At 35.3% G+C, this 27,619-nt stretch overlaps 2 protein-coding genes across 6 annotated transcripts; one reads left to right on the top strand and one right to left on the bottom strand.

Moving 5' to 3' along the window:
• Positions 1–5,012: 5,012 nt before the first annotated feature.
• LOC102806073 (uncharacterized) lies at positions 5,013–14,670 on the bottom strand. 5 transcript variants are annotated; one of them, XM_085493447.1, is made up of 7 exons: positions 14,593–14,670; positions 10,659–10,910; positions 9,877–9,950; positions 8,545–8,685; positions 8,063–8,177; positions 7,483–7,558; positions 5,013–7,085 (listed from the first exon to the last, which is right to left on the bottom strand). In XM_085493447.1, the coding sequence occupies exons 2-7, from the start codon at positions 10,821–10,823 to the stop codon at positions 6,955–6,957; spliced, it is 702 nt and encodes a 233-aa protein (XP_085349573.1). In that variant the 5' UTR covers positions 10,824–10,910; positions 14,593–14,670; the 3' UTR covers positions 5,013–6,954. The 5 variants fall into 5 exon arrangements, with proteins under 5 accessions (XP_085349573.1, XP_085349574.1, XP_085349577.1 ...); XM_085493448.1 differs by lacking the exon at positions 14,593–14,670 and adding an exon at positions 12,403–13,365; XM_085493451.1 differs by lacking the exon at positions 14,593–14,670 and adding an exon at positions 12,491–13,365.
• Positions 14,671–22,813: 8,143 nt separating this feature from the next.
• On the top strand, positions 22,814–25,296 carry LOC100329078 (ependymin-like protein). The gene is made up of 6 exons (NM_001171218.1): positions 22,814–22,954; positions 23,263–23,297; positions 23,431–23,565; positions 23,893–24,076; positions 24,209–24,296; positions 24,853–25,296. Exons 1-6 carry the CDS (start codon positions 22,888–22,890, stop codon positions 24,917–24,919), a joined length of 576 nt encoding a protein of 191 aa, NP_001164689.1. The 5' UTR covers positions 22,814–22,887; the 3' UTR covers positions 24,920–25,296.
• The last annotated feature ends 2,323 nt before the right edge of the window (positions 25,297–27,619 follow it).

Raw genomic sequence — 27,619 nt, 5'->3', positions numbered from 1 at the left:
AATTTTTTAAAAAAGGGATAAAGAATAAATTTCAGCAGCATCATTGCTAAAAACCAGGGCGGGGAGTTGCATGACACGATTGGTTGAAATAATCGCTCATTTGCATAAATTAATATTCATGAGCAATGAAAAACTCGTTTTTTCAGTAATATTGTGCCAAAATGCTTTCCGATAGCATACATGTTAGTTCTAAATTGACTGATTCTATCGTTACGAGCTGAAAAAATAAACGGAAAAATGATGTAAAGGTATTTTTTGAGACACGTTTTCGATCAGACTCCAGCTAACTGTTGAAAGTAAGCATAGGTTTTCTCTTTACCATGATCATAGCAAGTTACGAAATTCATGGAGAATGCAGAGGCACGTTTAAATTTCACTCTAGTACTATTGCTCAAAATTGCTCAAAATGTTTTCGGTGACTTTTATCAGTGACAAGTTATCTAATTAGTATGCATTTCGAGAAACCACAGTGTGTGTGCATGCGCAGTTTGAAATGGAACAGTTTTGAAGGCAATAAAATCACGCGTAGAACTCGGGCTCCAGCAAGAAATTGTGGCGTCAAACTGGTTGTCGGTTGAATTGTTTTTCAATAGACAATAATTTTGGAGCCTGTAGTTGTCTATGAAATGTTTCTAAGTTTTGTTGAGGATTATTCTGTAAAGAAATTGCTGAAATTATTTCATCTGTTCGTAAACGGGACGTTGTTGCTTTGACGATGGGCTACGGACGACTGACGTCGAAACGTTCCATTCAGTTCGGATGGCGCCCTCTCGTGCCACCCCCCCCCCCTGCTAAAAACGAAACAAACACACCCTTACCCAATGCACTATAAACTTGGGCATCAGTACACAGGACCGCATCGAGGGTCGTATATAGCCTTTCGATGTATTTAATATTTCACATTACTGAATGTTTTGTTGAAAACATGTCAGATTTTACAATAATGCCAGTGTTAAATGTGGGTCATTACAAATTCATTTTTTTTAATTAGCATAAAATCTTCTTTTTTAAGTAATTAAAATGTTCCACACTGTAAACATTGTAAAATAATACAAGTAAGCGCTGTTGTTTTGACCGCCATTTTCACGGTCGAGTCGATCTTTTCGGCCCCTAATTTTAGGATTTTAGAAACATTTAGGACCTTTTTGGCGAAACCACTTGCGAGTCAACAGCGCCCTCAACGCCCAACTTTTTGGGTAAAGTTTTCAACTGGCTGCGAGCGCACTCTTTGGGAAATACGATGTGACGTTAACCTACAAAAACAAATGTTTGTTTTCACGATTTAATTCACGTCACAATGGAATTGGTGATTACAGATTAAAATAAAAACAAAAAATGCCTAAAAGTCACTTACTAGTATTACATTTGCAGGTACATAAAACTATGGATCAAACCATTTGAAACATATATAGGAAAAGGTGATTTCCAGAATATTCAAGTTATATACAGAATAGGTGAAAATGTCATCCAAACAATCAATGATGGTACTAAACACTACTCCAATGGTGTCTCACTACTATCATCAAACTTGAATGTTATTTGCAACCGTTTATCGTACACCCCTACTGATATAATGGTTTCACCGTGGAGCTAAAGCTGTTCAGCTCTATGGTTGCATGGACGTCCACGAGATCCACGAGCCAAGTGACAAGCGTTCATTGAAACCGTTCAACCGTCTGAAGGATGTACACATAACATTGATAGTTTAAATCGGTAACCAGAATTGTCACGTTTTTTTATTTTTTTTTGTTCTGTTTTGTTGTTGTTGTTGTTGTTTTAGAGGGAGAGAATAAACGTGTTTGCATTTGCACAGTATGCACTGCGGGAAAAAACCAACCACGTTAAACTTTCTGGAATACTGACAGAATACTAGTATATTTACACACAGTAGAGACGCTGCTGCCGGTCCTGTTTTACATACACCATCGGAGGACATGTACCTCAGGATGGTTTGTAAATTATAGCGCTATAATTAGGATTGCGTGGGATTCTAATCCTTAATGGTCATTGAACAAAAACAAATGTTAACATTTCCTAACAGCTATAATTATTCTATTCTATTCTATTCTATTCTATTCTATTCTATTCTATTCTATTCTATTCTATTCTATTCTATTCTATTCTATTCTATTCTGACTTCACCCAATTTACTAGTATCATTTAGAACTCGTTCTATTCATTTGTGCAAATTAATAAATAACCATTTGTATTGCGGGCTTCGATTATCTGCCTACTCCGGTAGATTTATGTTGCGAGACATAACATGGGTTGCGTATGTGCGGGGATCAATTCAGAGAATAGTTGGCTGCAAGCCAAGAATGAAGAATAAGAAACAAAAAGCAAAGAACACTTCTTCACACACTGCAAAGTCTACGCTGGACTCGATTTCCAGTCCAGGTACTAGTATGTCCCACGCGTAGAAGCGTGGCTGCAGCTCATGTTGATATGCTGCCCCCAACGGTATGTGTCACTATTCTGCGGGCAAGCAGCTCGCCGGGAACCCGAAGCAGAGGACCAACAATATGCTGATTGAAAACTCCGGTTGAAAACACAACACAAAAAAACAAGACAATGCAATACTAAACTATTGTATTCTATGAAAGAAAAATTAAATCATATTATGTTTTGATTTCATACTTGATTTAAATTTTATCAGGGTTGCTAGGATTTTATGCAATGTATTGAGTACTAGATGATGCTAAATGTGACGTCTAGAGTATGATAAACTTTTACCGAATGATACTGATATATCAAAGGGTGATCTTTTACATCATATTACAAATACAAGGAAATATTAATTATTGCTGACAAAACACTGACTTGAAAGTACAGCAAGTGAGGTTACTAAAAACTACAAAGATTGAAACATGAACAATAGTAAAAAAAAAAAAACACAAGTTAAAATATACTGTAACAGGTATAAATCACTAATACAATTTCCAAAACAAGCAGCCTGGCGGCTGAGACAGGTCCGCTGTTAGCGATGCACATTTCAATTAAAGAACTGAAGATATCATTAGAAAATGAACAGTATGTATAGTATCAAAGCAATCGGACTTGCTGTTTTCAACAAGAATTCAAAAGTATCACTTTTTACCAAAAAAGACAAAAATATTCATCAAAATAGATAATTGAAGATATCACCACGAAATGAACAAATCTGAGAGAGATATCGATGGGTGTAAGTTGAATACAAGGACTGCAATCCATAATGCGATACTAATGATATTCCTGATATATGAAGTGCGTGCAACTGTACATGAATTGAATGAAGATAAAGCTAGCGGAATCTAACCAACAAGTATTTGAGGCGCCCCATGGCTCTATAAATTGCGTTTGAAAATGGGCATAGGGGATGTATTTTTTCCTGTAAATTTGTTTCAGGAGGGGTCGAGGGATTTGCTCTTCTAGGCCTTATAAAAATAAAGTGATCCGCCGAGCAGAGATAAAAACAGATAGATGAGATGATAAATGTGTTCAAAACGTATAGCTGTATTCAAGAAGACCTTCATTGACAATGTTTATATGATCAACAATCTGAACGATGGCTATACAGCGCTTCCAGTGAATACTTTCGTGTATTCCACATCGACACATACAGATACAAACATATGAAAACTCTAAAATGTGGAATGAATCAAATGAAATACTGCCAAAATGCAAATTTCTTGTTATCACATCTCTCAAGTAATTTCTCTCAAGTAATAGCACTACGATGAACCAGCAATCTGATCAAACGGCTAAAAGTTTATTACCGGTGTAAACATCTATATACAATGACATCTTAACCAACCAAGGTCGTTTAATTTGCCATCACCTCGGCACTATACCTTGTGCCTTATTTGGTAAGTTGAAATCCCATCCCATTCTACTCCAGTGTGCAAAGCACACAATGTCTTAGCAGTTAGTGCATCTGTGTAGGTGTGTGTATCATTAATATGTCAAGAACCAGTTATTAAAGTCTATTGAAAGTTGGTACATATAATGGGATAATGCTCAAACCTGATTAGTTTTTGGTTAAGATCTGTGCATATTAATGATCTAATATGCATATTAATTAGCAAATTTTAAGCCTTTTTATTTTTTTCCAAAGAACCATTCAACAGATGCCCAGGGATATTGCACAAACCTGATTAGTTTTTAAATGAAAACCAGTGCATATTAATCAGCCAAATTTAAAATTTAAATTTTTTTCTCATGAACCATTCAGCTGATATAAATGAAATACACAGATGCTCCAGGTTAATGCACACACCTGATTTTTTTTTTGAAACCCATGTATATTAATGGCCTAATTTGGATATTGGCAAATTTTAAGCATTTTCAATTTTCGTTCTCAAGTACCATTCAACAGAATTTAATGAAACGTGGTATGTAGATGGTCTGATGCTTAAAGTATTGTTGCAGATAGGGACATATAGTTTGGTTGTCTGACAAGATGCATGTCCAAAATATCAAGTAATCATATATGGTCATTATTTCATTAAATATTTATAATTGTTAAACCATAGCTACTTGGAACCACTCTGATCATTGCTTGCATTCTTTAAATGCTGTATTTGCTCTAATAGAAGCACATGTGCTAACTTCATCGCTCTAATACCTTCAGCACACATGAGTACGTTCTAAGCTTTCTTCGATTTTCCATTGCCAAGAGCTATCTGATTACAAATTTTACAAAGCTCAAATATACGACCTCTCGATAAATCACAGATAGGTTTATGGTGAGAGGATAGATTTATTCGAATTGAGTTTGTGAAACAATGTAATTTAAGTACTGTTACTTATTGTACAATACTATGTAATATAGAATTAGAACAATTATAGAACAATTACTAGTAATTTAACACAAAAAATAATATCCTACTATCATATTAAGTTGAGTCTATACTCCATACAATTCTCATCCACACCTCTTTCAAAAATTATGACACTGTAGTGTCATTCATTATTGTAAGTACAAAATATAGTTTGTAAAATAAGGGTTTTTCCTACGAAGCAACAAATAAATGTAGATATTTAAAATTCTTATATCAAAGATGCATTGTTTTATTCATATGTATTATTATATGGACGAAGAAATAAAAAAATAAAAACATTAAAAATATTTAATATCTATGTACAAACAAATGGTAACAAATACAGAATCAGTTAAGTAAGTTAGTTAGTTAGTAAAATAATATTAAACATTATCGAATTTATGTAATCTATATTCTCTACTGTGAAATATGTAGTATAGATAGTATATATTGATTACCACATAGTATATACTGATGACAACATAGTGTATATCAATTACAACATAGTATATATTGATTACCACATAGTATATATTGATTACCACATAGTATATATTGATGAGAACATAGTATATATTGATTACCACATAGTATATACTGATGACAACAGTAGTATATATTGATTACCACATAGTATATATTGATTACCACATAGTATATACTGATGAGAACATAGTATATATTGATTACCACATAGTATATATTGATTACCACATAGTATATATTGATTACCACATAGTATATACTGATGAGAACATAGTATATATTGATTACCACATAGTGTATATTGATTACAACATAGTATATATTGATATACAACAGTAGTATATATTGATGAGAACATAGTATATATTGATTACCACATAGTACATACTGATGACAACAGTAGTATATATTGATAAGAACATAGTACATATTGGTGACAACATAGTGTATATTAATTACAACACAGTATATATTGATTACAACAGTAGTATATATTGATGAGAACATAGTATATATTGATGAGAACATAGTATATATTGATTACCACATAGTACATACTGATGACAACAGTAGTATATATTGATAAGAACATAGTACATATTGGTGACAACATAGTGTATATTAATTACAACATAGTATATATTGATTACAACAGTAGTATATATTGATGAGAACATAGTATATATTGATTACAACATAGTATATACTGATGACAACAGTAGTATATATTGATTACCACATAGTATATATTGATTACAACATAGTATATATTGATTACAACATAGTATATATATAGTATATGTTTTTAAATACGTACATATTTGCGTATCTGAAAATGTAAATTCTTTTCACAGTTTTCGTGTAAATTCATTGCTGCTCCCGTTTTAGAGTTCATTTTAATTATGTTCAACTGTAATAGACATTTAAATATGCGCAGTATAAGCATGTATTTTAAGTATGTACATTGTATAATACCAGTAGTGCCAGAATTATTCAAATATTGTCCAGTATACCGGTAAGCGTAGTATAGGCATGTATTTTAAGTATGTACATTGTATAATACCAGTAGTGCCAGAATTATTCAAATATTGTCCAGTATAAGCGTAGTATAGACATGTATTTTAAGTATGTACATTGTATAATACCAGTAGTGCCAGAATTATTCAAATATTGTCATGTATAAGAATAGTATAGGCATGTATTTTAAGTATGTACATTGTATAATACCAGTAGTGCCAGAATTATTTAAATATTGTCAAGTATAAGCGTAGTATAGGCATGTATTTTAAGTATGTACATTGTATAATACCAGTAGTGCCAGAATTATTCAAATATTGTCCAGTATAAGCGTAGTATAGGCATGTATTTTAAGTATGTACATTGTATAATACCAGTAGTGCCAGAATTATTCAAATATTGTCCAGTATAAGCGTAGTATAGGCATGTATTTTAAGTATGTACATTGTATAATACCAGTAGTGCCAGAATTATTCGAATATTGTCAAGTATAAGCGTAGTATAGGCATGTATTTTAAGTATGTACATTGTATAATACCAGTAGTGCCAGAATTATTCAAATATTGTCAAGTATAAGCGTAGTATAGGTATGCATTTTAAGTATGTACATTGTATAATACAAGTAGTGTAGAGTTATTCAAATATTGTCCACTTAATCTTTTACTTCATCACGAACATAGATGTCTGGAGAATACATCACATCAGTCCGAATAGCGTATTTTCTTCCCGATTCCAGAACAGAACCTTCATGAAGGATATCATGTTGAAATACCAAGATACGACCTAGACATAAAGACAAACAGAATGTTAAACATACTTGCTGTTTAGTACCGTAAAATCCGTATTAGAAGCCGCATCCCTAATAGAAGTCGGCCCATTCTTTTTGAATAATTGAGAACCAAAAGTTCATCATTTCTCATATTTGTAGATGCTCTGATAGAAGCCGCATCCTCTCTATTGCATTGTACCATTTTAATAGAAGTCGCGGCTTCTAATACAGATTTTACAGTATTGAACAAATCACTCATTCATTCAATTGCACATCACCAACCATTGCAAAATTGGAGTCAGTGTAAATTATCTAGCAATATTTACGACACATGTGGTTGGTTTATCAGAATGATTTGATAGATCAGAAAAAAACACATCTAATGTAATATGAGCTGCAAGCCCAACTTACCAATTTTAGGAATACATTTGACACTCCTTGAGCTGTCATCTAATGGTAAAAATGTTGTAGCACCTCCCTCAAATCCCTGCAAGAAACACATATATAGTGGATATTTCATGAGTAACCTTCAATATAAGATTTATTGAATAAGTGTATCGGTAGTACGGTAGTTTTTATTTGTTTCTCACTAAAGGCTTGGAAGAACAGAAAATTACTACACAAGTTTATTAAATTAGATTTTGGAATTGGTCCCCAATTTGACATCCAGTTTATATGAAGGTTATAAAAACTAATGCAGACATCATAGAGCTTTAATTCTGACAACTGAATCACTATTTAATGAAGAAAGGGTGAGGAGAATTTGATATTGTTCATATGGTCCTTTTCTCACTCTTTCATACCAGTTAAAATTACTCAGTTGGGGATCATGTCACTTTCCCCGATAGAGGGCGCTATACACCACAGTATGGTACTCACGGTGATATACACCATTCACAAACTTAACAATAATTTACTCTATATTAAAATGTGAAACAAAGCAAACAAATCATAATATCAGATGAAAAAACAGTATGAGCAATCATTTTACCTCGTTTAAATACAATTGCACTGTAATGTAACTGCGTTCCTTGTTATCTCGCTGGTAAGAACCATCCCAGTGGGGAGCAAAATACTCGCCTTCATCATATCGCAAAACTCGCAACCTGCAAAAGTAATTAATTATATTATAAAGAATTATTACAGATTTAGGAATGATATTGATTAAATATTATCAAAAGAAGCATTAATTTATATATAAATTTATATTTTGAGCATTGAACCATTCTTTTGTCACTATGGCCCCTAACATTTTCAACTTAAACTTAATTAATTTCACATTAATTAATATGCTTAAATATAATAATATATTTAATTGAAAGCATAAACATACATGAAATGTATGCTTGTCAGTAGAAATAAATTAATAGTTTGCACAACACTGTGATTGAAAAACATTATTCATATTATGGGATGGGGCAATTAGAGACAACTACGTCAAATAAACACAATAATCTGCTTCATCATTTCTACCTTTCATTAAGTCCCAATGCTTCATGTCCATTCCATACTCTTGGCACAAACTGTTTTATTCTTTCCCAAATATTTTCACTTTCTTCAAAACTATCGATGTAGCACCGAGAATTATTACGAACTTCAGGAGCTGATTTTTGTCTGCAAAAAAAAAAAATAATTGATTGTTCACATAATATGTAAATACTGTAGAATACTTTATTTTCGCTTGGAATTTATTTTCGCTGAAGGGATTATTCCGTGAAAATAAAATCCAGCGAATATACTTTTTTTTCCTATATTTCACATTAAACTTATCAAAAATCAGTGAAAATAAATTCCATAAAAAAAGCCCAAAAAGCCTTTTCAGTAAAAATTAATTCCAGTGAAAATAAAGTATTCCACAGTAGTTCAAAGATTCAACTTTATATTTGTCTATAAGTAAAAAACACAGTGACTTGATTGTAAAATTGTGATGTATACACAGTATCTACCCAGATTTGTACAATCTGGAGGAGAAAAATGCTCATGAGTTGAGAGAGTAAACATTGTTGATTAGCACTTTACTTACTGCCCCCCCCCCCCCCCCCCCCGTTTATTTATCTGTGAAGGTTTTCAGCAGGCAAAGGGTTAAAGGTGAACATGGCATTATCATTCTGATGTAACACTGCCAGATACCATTTTAGTAGAGTAGATTACTATTTTTAATAGAATACACTAGTATTAAAGGGTATATTTTTAGTCAATATTTTTTTTTTCAAATACAGAGATGAGAGATGCAACATATTCTGTGATTGGCCCACAAACTGTCAATCGTGGAACCATCACCATATCAACATTTGGGCTGTGTTGGTGAGAAACAGATTGTATCAATCTGGATGACATGACAATTTCACAATTACATGACAGGGAGCCCAGGAACTATGGGGGGGGGGTTGTTATCAGCTGGTATCTAGTGTAAGAAATATACAAGGGATGAAGGCTCCAGCCAGCTCATATTTCATAACTCGAAAAAACAGACAAACAGGATGAAAAATAAAATCTATAAAAAATACCAGGTTGAAGAATATTAGTTGTTCTTTCAAATTTCGCCAAGGTCTTACCCATATTTTACCTATGTCTGCAGAATAAATCAAGAAAACTACACAAATTGACTCCATTTACGAATAATTAACAGCCTGTTTAGCACTTGTCAACAACCAATCACAAGACTGGTTACGAACCTGTTGAGCAAGGCTAATCGAGTTGTGACCTCGATGTGAGCTAAGTTACCCATCATGCAATATGTCCAGTATTTCACAAGTTCTGCCTGGAAGCTTTTTAGAATATCATAAAAATAAATAGAGCCATTACCTGCCTCTGCCTATGTTAATTTTAGCCATTGTAAAACCAATTTCTTCAGATTTTCTAATGAACTCATCACACTCCTGAAAAAATAAGTGATTCATATTTATTGTGTTGTCATAGAAATAGTAAAACTTCTATAACCCACACTACAAGTGTAACTGTTTGGAGGAGACAGCAATAAGTCTATTCAATATCATATTTCTGAATCAAAATAGAAGAAAATTTAGAGAGAAATTATTTCAAGTGATTGAATTCAAATCAGTCTGACAAATTTTAACTGCATTATTTTTGCTAGTTTTTTAAGATTGCAAAAATTAGTCACAATTATGGAACCAAAACATCTTAATAATAAATATAAACTATAATTTTTGGACCCCACAAAAACATAGAAATAAAGAAAAGAATTGGAAGAAATAAGATTAACAAACCGAGTAGTTATACTTAAAGAAAACTACTTTTATTTTGTTAATTTTCCAAAGCTAGTGCACTGATTGATTGATTAATTATAAATAATTACTAATTAAACCTCACCTGAAAAGCTCATTAAAATACAAAACAAGCTAAGTTTGTTACAAAACAGACCTGTATTGCAGTCATCTAAGCATTACTACAATTGCATGTCACCTAATTTGGTTGACGGAGAAATTGAAATAAAAATGCAGAAAGAGACAAAACATGATACTTAAAGCATCACAGTCATAGTGTTCTAGGTCCTTAAATTTCATGTAAACAAACAATGGACGCTATAACGAACATGAAGTACGACTGTGGTGAGAACTCTCACATACCTGTTTTGTGAATACATTATCAATGTAGAACGCCAATTTGTCTGATTGTATATACCCAGGAAGTTCAATGTCAATTTTTTCCAATGTTGCAACATGTACATTGATTTGGGATTCTGATGTTAGAACGTCACTAGTATTTTCTTGCGGTTCCTCATTCGATGACATTTCCTCAGCACTGATTAAAACATATGTACTTTATTGTTTAGAAGGAAATAATGTGTTTGGGTTGAGATCATTACAATTTTCAAAAACCTGTAAACAAAAAAATGATTTAGCAATTATATAAACATCTGTATTTGTTATGTAAAATATACACAAGGTTTTATAAAGGCGTGAATTGGTTTTATATAAAATATTTATGAATTTCAAATAAAGATTGAAAACAATTTCACACAATTCTTTGCAAATGAATACTGCCCACATAGAGCTCTCTCCCATTTAACCTTTCTTTTGCACTGGCTTGTATTCGCAATTTAACGTACTGTGCCAAGCAATAATGTTAATATTTCTGACTCACATTCTTTTAAATTTATTTCAGCAAACAAATCACTAATTTCAAGCAGTTCAAACAAATTTAATGGAATCTATCTGTTGCGTTCATGATTGAAGAAACCCTGCAAAGATTCATGGGTAAGGAGCATTACGTATACTTTGGATTTGAATAAAGTGCGAGGATCTTGTGGGATTTACAGTAAAAACATGATCAATGACACTGTTCTGAATGTTGTAGCATCAGAACAAGTGATTACCTTAAAAGTAATGTCAAGTGCCTGCAAATGTTTGTCTATAGTTTAGGCACAGGGACTGTGGTTTAGGTGTATTACAATTTTTTTTTTTTACCTCCAAGGTGTAAACAAGTGGGGACACATGTAGACAAAATCTGACAGTAATCGATAATATTTTGAAACAAAGTAGTTGTTCTAATCTTACAACATCCAGAGCAATTTTAATTACAAAATGATTTTCATTGTAATAATAACCGTGCTCAAAGTAATGTTGTTGTTTGTTATAAATAAGAGTATACGTCAACCAAAGACACTAGAAAATACAGGGACATGCAACGTTAGAACAAGAACGGAAATCACCATTAGTGACAGAAATCTTGGTAGATAAACAGTTACGTAAGACAGTGTGTGATCGTGATCGTAGCTAGTCTTGTGGGGGATCCTTGTAGTCAACACTGATTTGTGAGATCATATATCACAACCATGAAGTCATAAGGAACTGAAGACAAATTAACTATTTGAGATACTCACAGCAGGATATCTTTATTACTGGAACAGTACTACATAGACTATACAACTAGCTAAGCTAGTATACTAGCTAAGCTAGCTAGCTATACTGACACTTGCTTGGGTCCAGTCTAACACAAGGTGCTAAAAGGGGCTTATTTAAGGCATGGTCAGTAATCCAAAAGATAAACTTTCCTAATCCTGTACCAGGACAATGATTGGCTGAAAGATAATCCCCCTTAACTGACCAATAACGTAATCATCAATTAGAAATGGCATACATTAACAGGAAGTGCGTTTCTTTGCCATAGAGTTCAATGTTAAGTTGAGGTAAACACACTAGTAAAACATGTTGAAATGCACATAACTTTTAACTAACATTACAATGCTTAATCAAGTAAATCAATTAAGAAAGACAGTAATTCGACAATACATATATAACAAGAATGAATAAAATCAAGCAAGAATAAGTATCATTTCTAGACATTTAAATGCTACAAACTAACACAAACCTAAAACATGTCAGAGTAAGCATGGAGTAAGCCAGCGATAAGTGTCTTTGCGTCAACCGACAGTGATATCGTTTGTATGGCTACTTACTTTCACTTGGCCGATAGGTACTGAGTCGCGATCTATGTGCAAATCACAGAAGTAGTATGTGAGAACTGGCGTACAGAATACAGGAAATGTTATTACCAAACGCTTCAGCGTGGTATTAAGAATTTGTTTTCAGGGTTGGGTGATAACAAGGTGGAAATGGATGCCTTGTTTACCTGCAAGTGCATTAGCAGTAACCCAAATTACATGTAAAATTAACAAAACGAATGACTCATCGTGCCACGATGAAATTAAAATAGTTACAAGTACACTAAACAAACAAACATTAAGACTAAAGTAATGATTAAAAAAAAATAATAATAATAATCGAAATAAAAAGAAATAAAAAAACATGAATAGTAATATATCCCACTCACAGCAATAATAAAGGTAGAAGAAACCATTGTTAAAAAGTAATAACAATAATAATGCGTTAATGCATTAAGGGTTAAAAATCTTGGAGGTGTGGCTGTCTTAAGTCAAGGGCAGTTTTAATGAATTGTCCGAGTGTGATATGAAATGAGGTAAAATTATAACTCATTGTCAGTGCAAATTGTTCATTAATTATAAAATTACCAAAATTATTAATTTGTTTCTTACATTTCTCAAATATTAATTTTCTTTGGTCATTGTAAAAAGGACAAGTCATGATGAAATGTTGTTCGTCTTCTATTTAGTTTTTTATGCAAAGTTCACATACTCTTTCTTTTACAGGTGTTTTTGGTTTGGAATGTTGTCCTGTTTCTATTTTTAAATTATGGTTGCTTAGTCGAAATTTACATAATGTTTGTCTTAGTTCAACATTTTTCAGAGATATCAAATAGTTTTCTAATTCAAATTTATTTTGAAATTTTCTGTATGTTCTCAATTTATTACCCTCTCGATCATTATTAAATTATTCTTTCCAGTTCTGTTTAAATTGTTTTACAACTGTATTTGTAAATTTTTGTTTTCAGCAGTTGTTGTTATTTTGTCCAAATTAATTGTGTCACTTTCATTGATGTTGTTTAATTGTGTCGTTATTGCGATATACCATTTATTGTTCATTTGCTTGTTTAGTATTGCTGCTTCTTTAATTAGTACGTTAGGCGAGTTTATTGCGTGGTTGTAGTATTTGATCATTTGTTTTTGTATAAATAAATGTAGCGGATATTCACCCAACTCTCCATATATTGAGTGTTTCTCTTGATACCGAGAATAAATCTGCAGAAATGTAAATCTTCAACTTCCGATTTATAAGAACTCTCATGGCCCCATATATCACTGCCATATGTCAGAATAGATCTTACGAGCCTATGGAATAGGGACATCAATAGGGACTACATGTAGTAATAATCTGTTCTGTATTGTATCTTCTTTGGTGTCTTCATACAGTGTTCAAATAAAGCAGATAAATTGTATATACACATTACAACCTATGGTTGACGCTGGTTGTAGTATGGCTGTTTATCCAAACTGTTGACCCTGGCCAGGTTTATGCTAGCCCTGAGTACAGTCCTGTAGGTTGGCCTTCTTCTCCTGATCATTCGGGGGCCGAATGATCAGCGGAAGAAGGGCAACCTATAGGACTGTACTAAGGGCTAGGTTGTATGCATGTTTGCTGTAGCTTTTACAGCTGTAACCTCGTTTTTTTTACAATAGTATGTTATTTCTACCCCAAACAACACGAAGCAATTCTGAATTCTGAATCTAGGTTCGGATAGGGCTTCTTCTGTTAGCATACACGTCAGCGGACCCAAAACAACGCGAAACCCCAGAAGGAAACATTCTACTGTCAGTGTTATTGTACGACAAATACACGTCAGCTCACAGGGTGCGTTAGCCGTGGTTTCGCGGCGTTTTGGGTCCGGGAAGGTATTTTGCTTCGTCTATCAGTTATATATACATCGTCGGTATACAGTCGGACTCTAACAGTTAGGGTCCGACTGTATACCGACGATGTATATATAACTGATAGACGAAGCAAAATACCTTCCCGGACCCAAAACGCCGCGAAACCACGGCTAAGGGTGCGTCAGCTATAGCTGTCTGTATTAGACCAAGCCAAGTCAACTAGACGATTAATCTGCTCTTTTTCACCTGAATGTACAAAGTAACAAACTTACCTAAGATTTACATACCGAAAGTCAAATCGCAGACGTAATAGTGATTTATGTCATTTTAACCTTTTTACGGCATCAACGAAAACAAATAATACGTCATAGCGCCCTCGTGTGTCATTACATGTTTTGATTTTGTTTTTACATTTAACCTCCGTCTCTCATCACAGAATAATAAGGCTGAATTTGTTTGTTTGTTCAGTTTGAATGTTACATGTAATATCAATTATAGTACATAATGTATTCTCTTTGTTATGTGGCTTTTTTTTCTTTCAAAATGAACTGGAGATTCAAAAAAGTGCTCCCGTGTGAAGTGGGTGCTTTGACATTCAACAACCAACATAACAACCAATTCAATCTTGACCTTGCTCGTGCTACTTATAAATATGAAACTAATAATGCACTATTTGTATGCAAATTAAATAATTAATATGCACAGACAGTAATGTATAAGATAACATCAGACATGTGTCTATGATGAACATTTGTCAACACAATATACATGTATTTAGTTTCAATCCGGTTCCGCACATTATTAGAACATAAAATAAACATGACGAACAGAGGTAATTAGCTAACTATAATGCACGGATTGATTATGAATCAGACAATCGGCGATATAAACACTATGCATATACAAAGCTTCAACTAATTTGAGTAAACAATTGGTATTATTAAGATGCATCAAACAGCTAATTAGTATGCAAATAAGCTAATCAGGTTAATTATAAAGTAGTGTTAGGCCATAGACCCTCTACTGTAGGGTCTATGGTTAGGCATTTAACTACACACACAGTGCCAAGTTTCAATTCATTTTAGCAAACTATTATCATACAGAATAACTGAAAACTGGTATATGCAAATTAGGTAATTAATATGCACAGATTAACTACATACTATCGTCAGACATTCATGCACACAAACTTCAAACCATTATAACTAGTTAATTATTAATGGAAACTATCTAAAACAAATGCACGGTTGATTCCAAATAATTGTCAGTCAATTATGCGCGAAGTTTAAATTCATTTGAGAAAACTATTACAATACAGAATAAACAGACTGACAACTAATAATTAATATGCAATTTAGCAAATGATTATGCATAGGTTAGTTAGATAGTAATATCAGACATTTATGTATCTAAAAGCAAGCAGGAAATACACAAGTAAAAAACTAATACCGAGCAATTGTTAAGTAAATTACCTAATTAGATGCACAGATTTGTATCTGATTTGCTCTGGAGTTCGTCATAACGATTCTGTGCACCATATTGTATTATATAATTCAGACGTATTGATGTAAAATCAAATCATTTATTATCACAATACTCACTCCCTGAGGGAATGCCAATGATGCTAATTTGAAAGACAAACAGACAGACATTAGTAGGACATTTCCTTCTGTGTGTTCTTTGCATACAGAGGAGACAGAAACGGCAACACGTACTCGTGTATATACATTTGACAATGGTTTACTTTATGTCTTCTGGGGCAATCACAGAGAGTGGTGATTGGAGTTCGAACATGAGAATTATGGGACACGGACAAATATGCACTAGTGAAACAAAACCCGGATAGTCTGTACAATTTATCAAGATAACCGTTTATTATAAATTCGTTTCTTCAATTACCACAAAACCGAATATATATAAGCATTATTCTAGATTCTTTTGTGAACTGTATTCTGCAATTATTTTGTAACTTCATGTGTAAGTTTTGTAACTTCATGGTTTACAGGAAACTTTGACATTTGTCATATGGTCTCAAATGTTGACATCATTATTATTGACTCCTTTCATATGCTGGAAACCATTGAATCGCCGAATGATTAATGTGTGTGTGACGCGTGGTTAGGGCTCTGGCATCTCACTACCACGAAGCAACTTTCAGCGTAGCGATACATATAAAAAGGACGGTTGGTTGATTCGTCACCTCACTGTTTATTAATCCGCCTAATTATCGTTACATGTAAACGATAGTAAAACGAAATGACATTGTAAATAATAAATAAAATTAATGTCCGTGCCAGATAGATTCCAAATGTCAGGATATAACAATTGCAGCAGTCTTCGATTCTAGAATGCAATGTCTGCTTTCAATGCATATATGCTCTCATGTTATGCCCTAAGGAAAGGGTGTCTCGCATTTGGACAATAAATATTCCAGTTTCGGGATATGCCCCCTTCTTTGCCCAAGCTGAATTTTCGCTTACGTTCGCAGAGTAGCTGCATGCCGCAATGTTTTGTTTTTTCTCGTTGATTAACATCTGAAATAACTGAAATCAAACATGTACACAACGCCCTTACTAGCAGTGCTCTCTGGCGACGAAGAATGATACACTTTACCTGACGGGTCGCGTGAGTTGCGCCCTCCACGGTGCCCCAAACCCAGCAAGTGATCTCTGATGCCGTTCGGCCGGCGAGGGCACCATTCTCGCCTACATGTCAGGCTAATAATGGTATATATACAACATGGAGGTAATTGATATAATGCAGTTTGAGCCAAATTCAAATTCTACTTCTAATTGGCATGTTTATTTTACATATATGCAATGCATTATGAGACCAGTTATTGGAAAAAATATTATCACCATGGAAACTCAGTAAATTATATGGCACTTTTTTAAAATGATTTCACAATGTAGGATTCATGCAATAGTAATAAATGATTTCTCATTCCTATCAACGAGCAAAAAGAAATGAAAAAAAAAATAATTTCACTTTAGAAATTTTACAATTTGCCAAGGCATTTTGGACTTAAAAAGATCTAGTGGCCCATTTTTTTTTCCATTTTCGGTATCCTGTATGTAATTATGACGAACATCTTGAATTCGACTCGAAATTCATTAGTACGTCTCAGTTTTCAGGGTTTTTTTTCATTGCCGCATTGCATTAAGAGTATGCATGTACGAGAAACGGAAGTTAAGGGTAATCAACCCCTAGGGAAAACAAGTAACCTGTAGAATGCTGTGTGGGTAATATTTTTTATATTGATTTTTGTTGCATTTGCAGCAAATAGTTACCAAACAATGAGAAATCTATAGGATTGAATATACCCCACAGCTGGCTTCACATGCATACATGTAGTTCAAGCCTGCCTAACCAGGATTTAGTTACAGCACCTAGGCGGTATGTGGTTACAGCTTAATGTTCGAGTAATCGCAAGAAATTGACATGACAATAGAAATTCATTAAAGACTGGCACTCCCATGCAATTAACAGCGAGTGAAATTCCTGGGATTGAAATCACTGATGTAGGCAACGAATAACTGCAAGTTGACATAAAGACGGGGTAGTTTATTTAATCAGTGCTCAACTAGAGGCTGAAATTATAATTAATTTGTTTATTTCAATTTCTCCTGACGTCAAATAGAATACACTGGTGAAACACGGTAGTAACTGTGGGTGAAAGGATGTTTTGGGGTGTAGTTTACATTGTATATGGAGTGGTAGGGTCGGGTGTAGTTTGTTCATTTCCAACTATTATGAAGACGCGTATAATTTCACTTAATTTATTTTTGCTGACATGTTTTCAAGCATTACATGTGAATCCAATTTTCACTGCGCTGTGTCTCAATAGAGTATGAGGGGAAATGGCATTTTCACTGAAATTTATTTCAGGGGGAAATTGTTTTCAGTGATAATGAAGTATTATGACAGATACCCTCCCCGTGGCTTTCATTGCGTATGGAAGTTATTTTCACGAGTGATGTGGTGTATCCTGCTGCCGTACTTTCACGAGCGAAGCCACGGGGAGGGTTTGGGGTTCTGTTATTATACATAGGTCCCATATTTGATTATTTCATATTAAAAAAAGAACGTGCAACAAACCGGGATAGAAATTTAGGTCGGAGACCCCAATTGCCCATTAATATATGCTCCAAGACAGTGCTGCGACCTAGCAACGCTTGTCAGTGTAGAACGCGTGTCGCTGTACGTGTGAAAATAAAATAATCAGACGTCTAATTTGAGTCATTGTCCGAATAAATAACTCGTGGATGTTTAAGCGCGGTGGTCGTCGCGCAGCGCGTGTTCGAATTTCATGTAAATAAACAATGTATTTTACACGCGTTGTATACGTCGCTATGAGTCCCATATCGAACAGGACGCGACACGACGACTGTCGCCCTTTAGTTGGGACCGCGACAGAACCAGAACTGGGCGACTACGATACACGGTTTATGTTGAAGTTAAAAGTTCCTCCACAGAAATGTGCATTGGCAAACATGCCGTGCAACTGCGGTACTCCACTGACGGAATGACTTTCGTTGACATCGGTCGTCGCTGACTCGTGAGCTCCACACTACAACTTCGTTTGTGATGTTGCTTGCTGGTCGTGGATAGACTGAGTCTTGGTTACCGGTTAAATGTTGCTCATTTGGCGTTGGTAATCTTTATTTGGAACTGAGTAACGCCGCAAAGTCGCCAGCAGAAACCTCATGGTATATCGATGTTGATGGTTGCGGCTGCATATTAATCGGACATTTTACTGTGGGTCCAGGCTGCAGGTGGATCTTCCGAGAGCCTTTCAAGATTTATAAAAACCAGTTTCCAGGTGGTCAACAAATATTAAGTTCTCCCAATCCTAGTATTCTATGTGATGTACATCTAACATGCCAAAAATGCTGGTGAACGATTTGAACCCGACAAAAATAGCAAACGGAAATGTGTTTACAAAATAAAAATAGTGATTCTTTGAAATAGATACCAGGAAGGGGAGGGGGTAAAAGAAAAGTTATATAACATTTTATTATTCAATAATTTATTAAAATACATAAGTTTGTCCAATTCCCTGTGATACAAAACCTCAGACATAGCTCATTGTACTCGGCTTGAGTGTGGGCAAAAAGTTACTATTTGAATTTTTGATATCTTTTTTCATCAATGAGGAAGTTGACCCCGAAGTTAGAGTAACTGTTCAGCAGGAATGGCTTTTTAACTCTTCTGTGGTTTTTTTGGCTCGGCTGATTTTGTTCTTACTTGACAGGCAGGTCGTACCATCACTAATTGAAAAAACAATTCTGACCCACCGCTACCATGGCAACAGCCAAAATCTGTTTTTTGAATACTTTCGCCAAATTTATTGCCTCCTACCAGTCTTGTAATAGCAATGCCCAAATGATCATGCCTTTTATTTTGGCTACGTTGCGCACTGGTAAGAGATCACTGGCGCCGACATTGTTACCACTGTCAACGTAATCCCAACAGCTTTGAACTTTGAATAAAATGTAAATGCTGCCTCCAATCTAGAAAATACTATCGCAAAACGGTTGGAAATAATACATTTAACGGCTGAATACGTCCTATCAATAAAATAATGTGACTTCTAATGACTGCCATGTTATTTTGCGAACCTTGTATAAGGTGCCCGGTTTTAGTTATAAACAGACGTTAGCTTCACGTTCATGTTCTTCCATGATAACAGCCGAAAACATATTGCTTGTTTTTTACCGGTTTTCATTGGCAACCGAAGTATTTTTATTTTGTAAACAAATTTTCGTCTGCTATTTTTATTCAGTTCAAATCGTTCAGCAACATTTTTGGCATATTAGGTGTACATCACATGGAATACTACGATTGTGAGAACTTGATGTATGTTGACTGATTTTTATCATAGTACGAAGTACCAGGAAGTTACTCAGTTCCAAATAAAGGTTACCAACGTCAAATGAACAACATTTGACTGGTAATCAAGATTCATGTAATCCATGGCTAACAAGCAACATCACAAGCGAAGTTGTAGCATGCAGTACTAGTAAGTCATCCCGTCAGTGGAGTACCCAGTAACATGGCATGTTTGCCATCAGCATTGTATTCAAACGAATCACGTGGTGTGCCGTTCTCGTTCAAACCCGGGATTTGATCAATAGGGGAGTCCCAGTAAAAAAACACATTGCAAATCATGCAAGTTCAACATTTTCAAACCAATATACTAAAACAGAAATATGCTCAGAGATGCAAATGAAGGATAGATATTACTTTTCACTATACACATCTCTGTTGATACTATCCCTTACATATTCTACTCCCAATTACTCCTGCGTAAAATGGACTAGCCTTTTTTCATGTTGACATTCAGAGTAAAATCATGTGACAGGCTGTTAAAATTGGCTGTTGCATACTCTTTCGCCGGTCTGGAAAATGTGTTTAATTAACTCACATTCAAGCAACAATGCAGATTTCCCAGTGGGAGTGAGACTATTCGACTCTGCCACTAAAAAATAGGGGTGTTTTCAGCAAAAAACGAATAACCCTGGAATACACACAATATACTGAATTTCGGAACAAATCGTGCATTACTTACAGCAGCAGAATACCACAGAAATATCAGACGAAACATGAAAACACTATATATTGTATTTCAGCCTGAACCCTCTATATTGCAATTCAAGGAATTAACCCCATATGTGCATCCATTTCCCACCTTGGTATCACCCACCCCTGAAAACAAACTCTTAATACCACGCTGAAGCGTTTGGTAAAAAGGTATATTATGTTGTGAGTGTTTCGAAAGTCCAAGTATATGACAACCACAGTCACTTGGGGGCTGAAAATCAATAAATACTAATTTTCAAAAAAAAAAATCATCCGCTATACGTATATAAATAAACAAGTTGTGAAACACGGCACCTAGTAAATCGACACCCTGTCGGTTTCAAATGTCGATTTCTTACCTTAAAATGCGAAACAAAAATTTTAGAGGGGATCAGGTGTTACCACAGGGAGCCCAGGAACTATAATCAACTGTAATACGCAGTCTCTATGAGCGGGGGGGGGGGGTTATCGGCTGGTATCTTGTGTAAGAAATAGAAATACTCGCTGTTACGGCACGCCTGATTGGCTGAAAATGAGTATGCGCACTTGATTTACCCAGAACTCTGTGCGATTTGTGCAGTTTTGAATAAAACCAAGTTAGCGATTATGAACAATGGTTATTAACGTAACACCTGATCCCCTCTAAAATTTTTGTTTCGCATTTTAAGGTAAGAAATCGACATTTGAAACCGACAGGGTGTCGATTTACTACGTGCCGTGTTTCACAACTTGTTTATTTATATCCTCGGGGGCGGAGCCACGTCACAGACGTTCTACGTTGCTAAGACGCGCACCGCTGTACCACGTGTTTCTATGGGCTTTGTGCGCGCTGCTGTGGAACGCCTGTGGAGCCGGTGAAAACTCGAGAAAACAACACAAACTCAACTTTGAAGTAATCCTGAACAACCAAATTCATATATGTTACACACGTAGGGCTAATCTTGTTACACTGTTCAGGGCACTCTCAACAACCATCGCAAAGTACCGTTTTCTGTGAGTTGTTGGTCTTTGTTTTCACCGTGAAGGTTGCCAGGCGGTAGAAAATGCCCGGATGTCCGCCCCGAGGATACGTATAGCGGATGATTTTTTTTTTGAAAATTAGTATTTATTGATTTTCAGCCCCCAAGTGACTGTGATGACAACTAGCAACAGTATGACATTGTAGTACTAATATATTAAGAATATGTAATTGCATGTGTGTGTGGTATAGACCAATAGTACGCAACAAAAACAGTTTCTGGTCAAACTGTTATTCAAGCACTTCACCACTAGACAGAAGGAAAAAGGAAAGGTGTGCTGTTTGAAGGTTCCGCCTGTGATGACCTCTGACCCGGGCCTCTGACGTACAGAGGAAACCCTTCAAACGTTTTCCCAAGCCAGAAAATAGTTAATATTTGCGTGATTTGATTGTGGTTGTGGTTTCAATGTATCAACAATATACTTTATTCAGTTTGTGAGAGATTTATTCAAAGTTAAAATGTGTATCACTGCCTAAAATTCAGATAATCTTTAGCTGTGAGCTCATTGGGGCTGAGGAATGCTCTCCCTTCTTGCACTTCGTGCTCGCACTGGGGGATTTGCCGTCAGTTGACAAGCCCCTGTGGCTGAGGTAAATGGAAAGACACACCACATGACCGGGCCTGGATATGAATTTCAAATTCAAATATTCCTGTTTCTACATGTTTCGTAATCAATTGAGTTTAATAGTTAATAAAGATTTTAATAAATGTTAGACATGTCTTCTCTTTTCCCGATTGAATACAATGATACAAACAGATTAGTTTTACACAGTCCCTCTATCACAGATAGAAGATTTAGCGAGGGTTCACGAACTGGGTCACGTGATCTCATCACATGATTTGGCCAGTATAAAACGGGCCGATTACAGTGAGATCGCTCTCTTGAACTCTCCGAGCATATTCGCAGCATTCATTCCTAGTTTTATCGAATCTGTCTTTACCTGAGTCGCCATTCAATACACAGCAATGAAGTTGGTTCTTGCATTATTGTGTGTTGTCGGAGTTGTGTACGGACAAGTACCAAGACCATGTCGTAAGTCGTTGCTTATATATTTTTTTTTTATCATACTCCTAAATTTTGGTTCTATCTTTAATTACTTTTGTTCCCCAAAACACTGATCCCAAGGCACGGTGCGGTTCGATCGCTGCACATAGCTTTGACTGATATTTCAAGACTGCATTTCACATTTGTGTTGGCGATTCTGCTTTGTCATCGATTTAAGTTCAATCATGGAGCTCCATGGTTCAATGGTTGACGAAAGGGGGCGGGGCGGGCACAATCACGTTGGAACATCACGAGTTCACCACAGGAGTCATAGTTAATGTTTGTTTGTATTCTAGTTGCACCACCTCTCTGGGAAGGAAAGATTGTTGAGGTAAGTGCTACTCGAGACTCGCTATCGATTAACCTAAGCACTGCCTGTCACCATGGATGTACATCCATGCTGTCACCGACTACTCGTACTAGTGACAAGCACTATTTTTCACTTCTCGTTTTCTTGTTTTCAGATTGACCCCTCTAAAAAGTTCGAGACGAGAGCAAGGGTTGCATACGATGCATATAATGAACGATTCCATTCGATAGAGGAAGTCAACTTAAATGACAAGAAAGAGTTCTACTCCTCACTGTTCTTGCATAAAGAGGTAAATACCGTGATTATGTCATGTCACTCGAAGGGCGCCCTCTGTGAACAGATCTGTGAACATTTTGAGTAGTAGTTTATAAATATTTTCTTCTATGCTATCGATAAAGAGCCATTGCTCGAAACGTCTAGCTATTTTTAATAGTTATTTAGGACTACGATTACCAAATATTATCTTCTATATACATTTTGTTCGTGACCATTAGTTGGGGTGTATTTCAAGCGATTTTATCGCGTGCAAAACCAACTCTTTCGTTCAAACTGAATGTAATACTTATGTAAATTTATAATCAGTCTAACACAAAACAAATATTATTCTTTGTTTTAGCGTAAAGAATATAACCTGAACCTTAAAACTGGAAAATGTACCTCCAAAGAGCTGACCAGACCTTTCCACTATATTGGTATCCCGGAAAATGCTACATTCTATGGTGAAACAATCATTGGAAGTTTATCTGCACCGGGTGAAGGTGTTACTGTACAGTTGTGGGGCGGCACTACTTCTGAAGGCTGTGAGTAGAAATCATAATGTTTACGCGTATGTGCTGTCCGATTATGTAGATATAAAAAAATATACATTTAACAGAACTGAAAAAAAAAGACGACTATAACATTGGTTCTGAATGTCTGTTTTCTATTTGCAGCCCGCTATGCTGGTACTTGGACGGTTAGAGGTTGTATCCCTGTTCACGATTCATATTTCAGTGAACATACTGGATTCATTTCAACAAGGTCAGTGGAACATGCTTATGCAACGATAAGATGCAGTGAATAGACTTGGATGTAGCTAAAGAGTGATAAATTGAAATATTACTCATTTGAACAAATACATGTTTTAGTTTTCTAGATTACAGTGTGCTACGATATCACCTGATTATCCAACATTCTGAAAAGTAATTCCAAGGAATTGACTATCAGAAATGTTGGAATCATCATCATCACCACTCCCATTATTAATCAACATACCCACCATCACCAAAATCACGATAACAACAACACCACTGATACCCACAGCACCAAACCAGCATTAACAACAGCACATCTCTCATAATCATCATTACACCACACCCATCATCACAAACATCACTATCACTACACCCACTTTCACCATCACCCTTCTTGTTACTACGGTAACACCACTGCAACTTCGACCACCATAACAAAACAACAGGTGGTCACCATGCACTCTAATTTGTTACAAATTTGTCATCACAAGGTCATACCATAATACTGTTTGCTGTCTTCCAATTGCACAATTACTGTTAACATATGATTCTTATTTTTTCAGCTTCTTTGATGTTGTTGCTGGCATCCACGACCCAGAAGTGTTCATTCCACCCAAAGAATGTCTATAAATTGCAACTTTTGATAAAACAACTTCTTTATATTCAATTCATCTACAGTTGTAATTCTGAAAATATATGAAGTTTTCATTGTACTTTAATTTGTATTTTAATCACTATTTTATAGACAAATTAAAATCATCTGAAATGTTAAATTATTTGATCACTACCATTCTACCAAAAAGATGGAGACCACTCTGTTTAGAGTGCTTGTGTTTTCTTTTATTTTTCTGATGTCTCAATATTCAGCTAATTTTGCTGAAAATGACTGCTGTATAATTTGGGTTTCTGCTTTTCTGCTTGTTATACAAATAAAATTTACCTTAATAACAGGTATGTTTTTCTATAATGTAAATTTTAATTAAAGAATAAAAATCCTTCATTCTTTACTGCTTTTTTGTTGTACATGTTATATGCTAATTTTTCATAAAATTGGGCTGATTTTCTGGGTGGTATGCAAAAAAATAAATATGCTCTTTTGAAATTTCTTTAGAGCACCCTGTTTCAGTAGCATATTTTCTTCCTGACATGGAGTCTCAAAATAAACTGATTTTCAGAGAAATTGAGAACATACATGTTGCCATTGACAATTCAAAGAGAGGGTCAGAAATATTACCGGTTCCCCCTAAATTATATCATGCCATGTCTTCCTAGACCTGCCATGCCTGAATATCAGACTATATCTATAATGGTCTGAGCCTAAACCAAGGTTTTTTGTGTTTTTTTATTTATAGATCGCGGCGATGCGATTAGAACACTTGTCTCAGTGGGAGAGAGGCGGGGTTCTGTTTTCATTGTTGGTGTACCATGTGTAAATATACACAATGATATATGGTTCCCCTCGAGTTTATGACCCAGTTCACGTAAGTGAATTATTATCACTATTGTGGAGTGGTCACGAGTCGATCTCTTCCTTCTGAGTAAACATACTCTGGAATGTACTTCGTATCAGCCCGTCAATCGGATAGCAGTAACATGCACGTACTGTGTATTGAGCAGTCAAAAGAATGTGATAAGATTTTTTTTTAAATTTTGTTTAAAAATTACTTTAAAAAATCCTGAACATGTATTCTACTTCAAATTGAGTTTCGGTATATAGTCGAGATAGAGATCCCCGGGAGAGATCCACGCACATTATTTCTATATCTGGACTGGACGAGAATCTTGCGAAACAAATTTCCACACGTAGGAATGATTTTTTTATATCGAATTTTATTTAAATTACACAAATAAATTGCCGGTAAATTGGAGATACAATTGCATCCTGGACCAAATCATCTTGACATCGTTACGACATAGATTGCGGATAACGTGGAGATTTCTAACGCTAGGTCTCTGTAGAGTTTGGTAATATAAGGAAGATAGCAGGTCATAGCTGAGGTGCCAACACAAAATTCTATTTGATGGGGTGTATTTGTTGGTCGTTCGGGGACAGGGGTGTGCAACTCTGAGCATGTGACACTAAACCGTAGGTCAATGTAGTCAGGTTCGAAACATATTGATGAGATTCTATTTGATTCATGAACTGACACAGCATTAAATACCCCAGACCTCACATATACATTGTAATGTGAACATACTAGGCGTATCTTCTGTTTGGATCTTGGTTGCGGCTTACTTGTGTTGATCGGACGACAATGGAGGATTTTGAAGAATGAACTCATTATATGTATACGGTATATACGTTTATAATAAATCAATATACAATCCCATAAGCTGTCTCCGGGAATAAGAGGACATGTTACTCAAACTGAATAAATTAGGTTAAGTCTTCTACATAATTACATCATTTTTATTCAAGAATCCAACCATTTAACTCTGACATGTAGGCGTGAGTAGGCCCTCGCTGGTTGAAAGGTTTGGAGTACCACGGAGGGTGCAACACACCAGAGGCGGCAGCACGAAATTTTGCATAGCGGGGTGAGATGTGCTCATCTGCTGGAGGCATGCCCCCCCTTAAAAATTTTGAAATCTAGAACCTCTGAAACGCCATTTCCTGCATTTTGAGGGGCAAATTTTGCTAACACAAAGTGTTTCCGCTTGATTTTCGACAGGGCGACCACCCCCTCGACCCCCTGTGCCGCCGCCACTGACATGCAACCTTGTCAGGCTACCAACCATGCAGTATCTCAGCACTTTTCTTTGTGGGAGTTGTCTATGGACAAACACCAAGATCCCAACATAAGTTAACACTGTCACATTGGTTGCATTAGACTTAATTCTTCCAGATGAAATGAAAGGATATCTGTAAAGTTTATTCATAAGAAAGTTGCGATTTTTAATTTTCTCATATTTTCCAGTGGCACCAATGCTCTTAGAGGCAAGCATTGTACAAGTGTATATAAGTTTTTATGATCTACTTTGTAACTGATTTGTTTGCATCAAACATATGTTCGATTTTAAGAAATAGTTGAACGATTCGAGTTGTTGCGATTCTTCACTTTATGTACTTTTGTTCACAGTTTTGTGTTCCATACCATTGTCCCTGGGAATGAGCTGTGCAGTTATTACTATAATACAAGAAATGCAATGATAGCAACACTACATGTTTCAGGATGAGTGGGAGAGGTCACAGTTGTGACTGGAAGACTGTGGTTTACAGACACTTGAACTGAAAATATCTAACAGAAGTACATGTCTCAATTTGAAATCAGCATGTAATTTTGCATATCTTGTCTTTACCAGAATCATTTCATCAAAAAAACATTGAAC

Source organism: Saccoglossus kowalevskii, chromosome 2 (genome assembly GCF_978046115.1).
Source record: "Saccoglossus kowalevskii chromosome 2, keSacKowa6.1, whole genome shotgun sequence".
Lineage (NCBI taxonomy): Eukaryota > Metazoa > Hemichordata > Enteropneusta > Harrimaniidae > Saccoglossus > Saccoglossus kowalevskii.
Note: the sequence above shows the minus strand (reverse complement) of the source record. Positions and strands in the feature narration are given on the sequence as shown.